Here is a 9,774-nt window from a genome sequence, read left to right on the forward strand (position 1 = left end):
CGACGTGCGGCTAGGGCGATTGCATTGCAAGACTTAGCATAGGAGCAAACACAAGGTTCAACGACGGTATTATTTGGCCATTTGCAATGCAATCCGTAAAGTAGGCAGCGAAGAAAGGAGAAAGGGGTGGTTGCAGACGTGTGGTACTGCATGCACTGCGACTAATTAATCAATCAAGCTAACTAAACTACGCGTCCTGTCGCTGAGGGGTAGAAGGTTCCGGCGGCACGCGTTGAACGCGCAGCCAGGCCACGCACGGCGGCTGCCTTTTGCCAACCCCTGTCGACGGTCGCCGTCGCCGTGCGACGTTGGTTGGCGGCCGAAGTCGTAGCGTGAAGCCGTGAATGAAATCGAGGCGGGCGGTAACGGTGAGCCCCGTCGCCGTGAACGGCCATGTTGACTGACTCTGCCTTCCATTCCATCGCACATGGCCCCCAACAACAGCTGAGTTGAGGCTGCGAACCAAACCTTCCGTTCGTCCGCGCTGTCTCGCTCGCCCCACAGCCTAGCCACGGCAGCCGACACCGCGCGCGGCGGCGGCGCCGGGAGGAAGAAGCCAAGAATCTCGCCCTTTGCTTGCGCGCCAGGTGAGCCCTCCCTCCTCCTCCTTCTCGCCGTTCTGGTAGATCTGGATGAATCGAGCGCGTCGTTCCTTTGATTGTCCGCTCCAACGGGCTTTCGCTTTATCCGTAGCAGTTCAGGCGAGGGGCTAGATACATACTACTCCCCCGCCGGCCGCCGCTACCCCATCCCCACAAGCCAACCCCGAGAGCGCCAACCGTGCCGCTGGCGCTGGTGCCGCGGAGCTGCCCGCGGTGGCCTGGTCGCGTCCGCTCAACGCGGTCGTGGTCGGCTCGTAGATAGAGGAACTTGTTGCATTTGGCTTCTCGGGGATTTGGCGTCTCACTTCGCGTGCTCCGGGACCATCACCACGCTCTTCTGGTAAAAATCACTAGATCGTTGCGTTTCCTACTCGTGTGTTGCAATGCTTTACTTATTCGATTCCGAGATAGGCTTAGACGGTTCTGAAATCGGCATGTCTTCAGGTACGGGGAGTACAAGTATTTCTCTGTCAGTCTGGTTGTATTACTCCTTCTGATGCTCTAGTACAGTTACGCGGAACTATTCAACAATATCACATATTGACACGCAGATCAGTTTACTTTCTGTTGGTTTCCAGAGGTAAAATGCGTGTGGATTTTATATACCAATAGCTGCTGAAACCATATGTTCCGTAAAGTTTTCCCGTGCTAGCGCCACAACAAAGCCCGCAAGTATGTCAAACGATTAAGATGTTAGGTAGTGCTTAGGATTGATCGCGATTCGTGTAACAAAACAGGAACTCGAACAAGAAATCACACACTCATAAAAGCTGCTGGAAGAGATGTATGTACACAGCTATTTGATGCTTCTACAATTCTAGATACAAACTATTGGGGTTTTCCTAATGCATCTTGTAACCCTCAATAGTAGTAGAGCAATGTGGTTTGTTAATGCTTGTATCTGGTTTGTTCTTCCTGCTGCTTCACCTATAGTATTAGCAGCCATTTTGATGATGTATTTGCCTGCTTGCTCTATCTGTGTCTGCTGTTAGGGCCTGATCTTCTACACTACTAGTCGAGGATTACGAGTCGCTGAGTCGCAACTTGTCGCTGGGGTACCGACTCACAGACTAGCCGAGCTGTCACTACTAAAAGTTACTACGTAAATAGGCTGCTAATAGTAGTATACTACAATATATTGATGGCATAGGGGAGTGGAGAGGAACCTGATACTGTGACAATTGCGTCCAGTGGGCTGGCCTCCACTTCTGTGATGGCATGGGCGAGCTAGCGGCTCCCAGGCGAGAGGCAGAGCAAGGGGAAGGGTGGTCAGAGAAAAGGCGGCTGGGTTGGAGGGCTCTGTTTCGATCTGGAGGGGTGGGTAGGGTTTCACGGGCAGGTCTTTTTGTCCCAGCCCAGAACTAGTCGCTTGACTCAAAAATAGAGACTAGTCGTGATTTGTCGTCGACTAGTCAACTTGTCGATTGACAACTTCAACTAGTCGTGTCGCTCCAGGTTGTCAATGGTGAGGTTGCGACAGGCCGACAAATCGCGCGACAAGTCGAGCGACTCGTAATCCTTGCTACTAGTACTAGCACACAAATCTCTTGGGAAAGCAGCTTCCATTTCTTGGAGGCTTCAGGTGTTTATTTTGTGGCGCTTACTTTAGATAGATAACGCCTTAAATGATAGAACATGGCTGTGCTTTTGGTCATTGAACTCTCTTATTCTAGAGGAACACGTTTTCACTTCTATCCCATTTGATTCACTGTACAAGTAGAACAAATGACTGGAGAGTTGGTTGATTAAGAGGCTTGTGTAGAAGTTACCAAAACTTTATTTTCAGAATAGCGGAAAGCCTAAAGTGCGATGATATCATAAGGGAGACTAGTGTCACCACATTAACCTGGATAAAAACTGACAGAAATAAATAATGCAGTTCGGGGATCATTCTGTTATTGTTTCAGTTATGGATGTCAGATGTGCCTTCTATGTTTATCTCAAGTTTCATTTATATTTGTTGTTTTGGACAAGTTTATATATATCATATGACATGTTTTCTAGTTCACTGCCCTTTCTGCTGTATTTCCAATATTTTGCCAAAATTACTTTACTTTCTTTAGTTCGTGCATTCATAATTATGAATTTGGACTTGCTTTTTTTTCTTTCTAAATGTGAGTGATGATTGTTTATTTTCTTTTGGACCTGTTTTTGTTTGTGCAGAACTGGGTGGCCAATAATATGTACCTCCATATACAAAATCATACAAGACAGCAAAAATTCATGTGGAACATGGAGCTTCAGCTCTGAAAGTTAAGTACTTGCCCTTATCTTGTGAAATAAGATTTGAAGAAGTTCAAGTTGCTTATACGGAGTACTATCAAACGGCTTCTTACTGAATAAAATGGCCCTTAATGGTAATGGAAATCTCAAAGCTGATACTCAAGCAGTAGAATCAAGAACATCTGAAAGTGAACCTGAAGCCACAGGCGTCAATAGTATTTCCACTCAGGATGTTTCACGACAGGGAAATGAGCGGAGTGGGTTTCTGAATTTTGTGAACCGCTTTACTGGTCCCAATTTAAGGAAGCTGGGTCATAACCCTTCAGTCAAGTTTCGACAGCTCACTCTTGCGCGGGATGAGTTTTCACGTTCTATCCATTCTGATAACCATGGTAATCACGAGCATTTCCATTTAATCAGGAAAATTAACTGGGGCCACCTGTGGGTAATGGGCAAGGAATGGATAAGGCAGCCTATGAACATGGCCCTTTTTGCTTGGATTGCTTGTGTTGCTGTATCTGGTGCAATACTCTTCATGGTTATGACTGGAATGTTGAATCACGCTTTGCCTAGCAAACCACTAAGAGATACCTGGTTTGAAGTGAACAACCAAATATTGAATGCATTATTCACACTCATGTGCCTTTATCAACACCCGATGCGGATCTATAACTTTGTGCTCTTATGTCGATGGGACCAAAAGGACATTCTAAGGCTTAGGAAAGTATACTGCAAAAATGGGACATATAAGCCTAATGAGTGGATGCACATGATGGTGGTGGTGGTCCTTCTTAATTTGAACTGCTTTGGCCAGTATGCCTTGTGTGGTCTCAACATAGGATACCGCAGATCAGAAAGGCCTCCTATCGGTGTCGCTGTGTCTATTTCTGTTGCAATTGGCGCTGCGGCATTCGCCAGTGTGTATAATATTGTCAGTCCTCTTGGGAAGGATTATGACCCAGATGAAGAACTGAGAGAAGCGGATCCAGAAGCACAATCCGTGGTCACCTCAACTGAAGGCACCAAGCCAGCAACTTCAGGGAGCTCGCTTGAGAGGAGATACTCTTTTCTTCAGAGCGAAGAACGCCGTTTCGTAGAGAGTAGGCCTGAGTGGGTCGGTGGACTCGCAGATTTCTGGGATGGTATAACTCTTGCATACTTGTCGATTTTCTGCAGTTGTTGCGTTTTCGGGTGGAATGTGCAGAGGCTTGGGTTCGGCAACATGTACGTCCATATTGCAACATTTCTGCTGTTTTGCGCAGCTCCCTTCTTCATCTTCAATATGGCAGCTATCAATATTAACAATGAAACCCTGCGAGAAGCACTCGGGCTCACTGGAGTTGCACTTTGCTTTTTCGGTCTACTGTATGGTGGCTTTTGGAGAATACAGATGAGGAAGAGATTTAACCTCCCCGGGAACACCTTTTGCTGCCGTAATCCTGATGTCACAGATTGTTTCCAGTGGCTGTGCTGTTGTTCGTGTTCTCTAGCTCAGGAGGTGAGAACTGCTGATTATTATGATATTGCAGAGGAAAGGTCATACAGAGGACAAGCAACCGAGGAAAGTCAGCGTGTGATGTCACCATTACGTCGTGAAGATGGTTTGCCACTTTTCAAGTCAACCCCTGCTTCGCCGTACAGGAGTAGCACACCAAGTCGATCAATTTTCATTATGGAGAGTCCATCAGCTCCACGGAGGTCATCCGGTGCAACCCCTCTTGGCGGTTCACCGACAACAGGCGACAGGGCAATGCAGGCGCCTGCTCCATCTGTTTTACACAGAGAAGGTGGAGATGGATCATAGCATGTGGCGACCCAACAAGGCACGCATCGCGAGTCTACTCAGTCTATGGAGAGGAACCTGTATATTTGTTGTAAAGGGGAAAAAAAAGTTACCATGTGTTGCATTTTCATCTTGCGGCTGATTTTCCAGTGTGCAATCACTCCTCCTCAAGAGATGTACAGAAGTATCCAATTCTGCTCTGTTCTGTATTCTTTTAGATTTCTGGAGTGCAGACTTCTCTTTTGAGGTGAAACGGCGTCAGTGGTATATGTATGTTTAGTATTTGGCTGGAGAGTTGATCTGTTGATGGCTAACAACTGGATGTGACGCTGCCATCAGTCTCTTTCAGCACTTGCAATAGTAACAGTAACTTTGTTGTCTAACTTCCTAGTTTCTTACCAGGCTGTTCTGTTGTGCTCAAACAAATGTTGATTAACCTATTTCGTCTTCTAGGACAGAACAGAAATGCGCCCCTGCGTCGTCTCTAGTAGGTGGTGGCGGCCTAGCGGGGAACCCTAGATCGCCTCCACCGCTCCCCCTCCATCCACACCACTCACATGCTGCCGGTAGAGTACACTCGTGCGAAGCCTGCGCGGCGGATGGTGGTGATGGCATCGCGTACGGCTAGTGCTCCTGCTCCGGCTGACCATGATGGATTGCTCCTGGAGGTCTTGGTCGGCTACGGAGGGGTCACAACGTTGTGTCCGCGTCAGTTGGCTCCGCCCTACATTGACAATGGCGAGCCTCAACATCATAGTTTAGCGGTGTCTCGGCGGTGAAAGCATGATGATGGACGTACATAGGGTGGTGGTACTGTTTGGCATCATGGCGGGGTTGACTACGGGCCTTCCTGAAGATGGGTCGGTGAAAGACGGCATCGCTGGCTTCTGGAGCGTGCACATATAGTACCTGCTGAGGCTTTGCTGGACCGGTTTATGCTCCCGGCTTGCAGTTGAGCAGCTTGGTGAGACATCCGACTGTGTGTGAGGTCTAGGCACATGGACATGACCATGGAGCCCAACACCAAGCTTGTAGTTGTAGCGATTTTGATCGCCAAGACGGAGACTTTGGGTGCATCACATGTATTTGTTTTGTTAGATTTTGGAAAGCCCGCAGAGGCTTTGTTGGATCAGTTTATGCTCCTGGCTTGCAGTTGAGCAGCTTGGTGAGACCTCCGATTCTATGTGTTAGGTCTAGGCACATGGACCTAACCATGGAGCCCATCATCAATCTTGTAGTTGATTTTGATTGCCAAAAAGGAGGCTTTGGGTGCATCGATATGTATTTGTTTTTTAAATAATATACTCTCTTCGTCCGTTAATAGATGTCTAGTGGTTCGTCTAAATTTAGATGTATCTCTGCCTAAAAAATGTCTAGATACATTTAAATTTAGATAAATTTTTGACATCTAAAAATGGACAGAGGTAGTAATAAAAGTATTGCGTGCCCATTTTGATGGAGAGTCCGGGTTTCAACTTCCAACCTCCTTGTCCCAAAAGAAAAGAAAAACCTGTATCATGTTCACCAGTTAGGAACCTGTGAATCGGACGACCATTTCGTTTGGCTTCGAGATTCAGCATCAAAATCTTCATCCCGCAGCACGCCACGCACTATGTTTGACATCTTCAGCACGTTCAATCCGTTTCACTCCATCATCTAGCGTTGAGAAACTCGACACATCCCCAGACCCTGCCGAGTCAAAGAAAGCCACATCCGAACATGCAGCAACGATCGCTAGCATGGCAGACGAAGATGGCATTCATGCATCACTCCATCTGGACCGGTTCTTGTCTCGCCTTCAACTTCTCCATCGATTCAACCATCTTGACGTGAGAACAACTCATCTTCATCTCTGAAGAGAGAACGTGCGGAACAGCCTGCACGTTTCTGTTTCCCCTCCGGAGGCAGTTTCCCAGAAAGTTTTTAGTTCCGACGGTGTTCCGACGGTGGTCGAGGGGCACACTGACTGCCTTTACACAACCAAGTTGTTGGTTTCTGACCCGTCGTAGTAGATCAAGATTCACCGTGAGCTGATACACCGCGCTCCAGCAAGGGTACACACCGAGTGACGGGGACGAAACATTCAATCCTGTCCGCGCTGTCCATAACAACATGCAGTTCTTTTTAAAGAAAACGTTTTGCGCCTACTTCAGTAGCATCTTGGATACATTTGTCATGGGTCGACACGGACACATCGGGCCGGGTAAAACGTGAACAACTGGACACTGTAAGTTACCATGACCGGGCAAATTCAGAGAGCAACTTGTGAGCTCTAAGGCAGACTACCTCTAGATTACAGTAACTGAGCGATCAAAGAAGAGGTCAATCGATCCGACTGTCCCTATAGCTCCACATATGCCAACATTCCGTTTATATAATAACCCCGGCCATTGCGACTTCTACTACCGTCGCAGAGAACACAAGTCGGGCATGATACCGGATAGCATATTTGTGAATCATATATTACTACCTATGAACCGGTCAGTGATTCGAAACAAAATGGACTGTTCTAGAACACGAGGGTAGAGATCGAAGCATCTTGGATGAATAAACACCGATTGTGTAATTAGAAAACCAATATATTTTTTGAGAAGGAAGTGCTTTACTAATTATTAAATCGGCGTTTAATAAACTCCGATCACGATATGAACACACTCGCACATGCATTCAGACACCTACGTACACACTCACACATAGGGACTCACTTAATAAGGCTCATGTATAGGAGTAACATTACACTTACTGGCAACTTGTTTCCGGATAAGGCTGACGTGGTTAGCACTGGTGCATCGTGATTTGCTAGGAAACCAGTACGTACTTATCCTCACACATGAGGGCATGAGGCCATGATGTAGGATTATTCTTCATTTAGATCGCTAAGCATGATGGAGACAATGATGGCATAAAACTTTAGCCTTTGCATTAATGATTATAACCTAGAGCATTAGAACACGTCATTGACGCAAAAACATTGAAACCAACTGCTAGTTGTAGAGCGATTAGAGTGTAGTTCCTATGTGTAGTAGTGGGGTTTTGACGTTGAAGACCTGGTTGGGGAAGATAGGTGGCAACATCGGTGATGTAGTGGTGACCGACGATAATGCAATTGTCCTGGCATACCTACAGTTATGACGGCCGTATGATCCCCTTAGCGCACTTTTAGGATTGGCCACTGTGTTTTTTCATGGTTTACCCATATTTGATCATGACGAGAGGACTATCACTTAGAGCAAGTACTAGTGAGCTGACTATAAGGATTAAAATAGTATATTATTGCTTAGTTGGAGGAGAGAGAGGAGGTGAGAGAAGGAGAGTGGGCTCTTAGGCTGCTCATAGTGGAGAGTAACTTAGAGCAATTCCAATAGTGTAGCCAGCTGCTGGCTATAAGCCAAGTGTCATGTCATCTATAGTCAACTTAGAGCCAATACATACAATAGTGAGCTACAAAAATATAGTACTTTATTAATGTATGGCCCACATTTCACTCTCACAAAGTGTCTAGGAGCACGTGCTAGAGCTGGCTCTTGCATAAGAGCTCACTCTCCTTCTCTCTCCTCCTCTCTCTCCTCCAACTAAGCAATAATATACTATTTTAATCCTTATACCCAGCTGATTAGGACTTATTGTACTTGCTCTAATGTTACTAGTCTAAGTTACTACCTTCATTGTGGGTGGTAACTTAGATGTGGTTTCATGCATTGTATCATTTATTGTGTTATAGACTCATATTACTTTGGGATGGATGATGTTATGGTAACATAGCTAGTTACCACCCCATTCTCTTTCTTCATTTATTGTTATGCCATGTCACCAAAATACATTGGGATGTGTGATGTTACTATCTATGTTACCCCCACTATGAGCAGTCTTATGCAATAGCCAGCTCTAGCACGTGCCCCTAGGCACTTTGTGAGAGTGAAATGTGGAACATATATTGATAAAGTACTATATTTTTATGGGATTTCTATTTTCGTGCCCTCCGTTTCTTAGTTGTGCTCAGTTTTCCCCAGCTCCTTAGTTTTTCCTCAGTTTTCCCCAAGTGCTTGTTTGAAACCCGCAGAAGGCAGCTCAGACGGCAGGATTCCCGTTAAGTTGACCGCTCCGTGCTGACGTGTGGGGCCGCGTCGTGTGGGCCCGCATCGCGTGGGGCTGGTAGAAAGGGACCGCGTGGGACATGACGAGATAGCGTATGGTTGCACGTGAGCAGGAGCTGGGTTTTGTCTCTCTCGGCCATTGGTATTTCCCTTTTAAGAGTACCTTTTCTGCCTCCTTCTCTCTGCCTTTTTTCACATAATTAGTATCAAATCTAGAGAAGCTTGCATTTCTGTCTTTCTTCAATTATTATTTGTGCCTTTTGGCCCTGGTTGTTTTCCCAATATGGCAGCAAATCTAGTAGGGAGCCCAATCTAGTACTCCATCTGGTCCATATGTATGTAGTTAAATCTAGAAGCAAATCTACAGGGAATGTACGATAAATTCACAAGGTCATATAGTAGAATAGGGATAGACAATATAGATAATAAGCTGCATTCAGTAGCCAAACATAGTAGGGTTCGAGGTTCTTCACAGCAGTACAGCACCATCATGCTAACAACATAACAACGAGGGATCCCTAGCTAACAACAAAGGGATCCCAACAACAAAATGGAGGAGGCAGCAGCAGCACACGTCCAGGACTCCGCCTACCCCATCTGCCTCTGCCTCCACTTGTTGCTCCCCTTGGGAGCTTTGGGCTTGAGCGGAGGCATGCGCCCGCCGGAGATCTCCACCCGCTGGATGCTGCGGAGGTGCATGCCGAGCGCCAAGTGCTTGGCGCGGAAGGAGTTGGGGTTCACCGACGCGCCGACCTTGGGGTTGGTGTGGCCGATGTTCTCGGCATGCGTGAGGACGCAGTTGAAGGCCGTGCCGCCGAGGCCTCCTAGTGCAGAAGGGGCACTGTAGACACCCTTGGCGACGTCGAGGTAGGAGACATACCGGCCGACCTGCAGCCTCCGCGGCACTGGCGAGTCTTGACGTCATGGTGCTCGTGCCGCTGCCGACGTCGCTGCCGCTGTACAGTGATCCATATCAAACGGGAATTTATTAGTGAATGAGTTGCAAACGTGCATGATAACAAAGTTAGGAAAAACAGAGGCAGCCTCAGTTAGAGTGGACACGATTATATGT

The 9,774-nt window shown here is 47.0% G+C and overlaps 1 protein-coding gene across 1 annotated transcript; it reads left to right on the plus strand.

The window, feature by feature from the left end:
• Window positions 1-317: 317 nt before the first annotated feature.
• Window positions 318-4,991, plus strand: LOC127319306 (uncharacterized). The gene is made up of 2 exons (XM_051349470.2): window positions 318-587; window positions 2,766-4,991. Exon 2 carries the CDS (start codon window positions 2,947-2,949, stop codon window positions 4,627-4,629), a length of 1,683 nt encoding a protein of 560 aa, XP_051205430.1. The 5' UTR covers window positions 318-587; window positions 2,766-2,946; the 3' UTR covers window positions 4,630-4,991.
• The last annotated feature ends 4,783 nt before the right edge of the window (window positions 4,992-9,774 follow it).

Source organism: Lolium perenne, chromosome 1, assembly GCF_019359855.2.
Source record: "Lolium perenne isolate Kyuss_39 chromosome 1, Kyuss_2.0, whole genome shotgun sequence".
NCBI classification, from domain to species: domain Eukaryota; kingdom Viridiplantae; phylum Streptophyta; class Magnoliopsida; order Poales; family Poaceae; genus Lolium; species Lolium perenne.

Coding starts and splice junctions, on each gene's coding strand:
- LOC127319306 (XM_051349470.2), top strand. CDS start 2,947: ATGGCCCTTAATGGTAATGGAAATCTCAAAGCTGATACTCAAGCAGTA.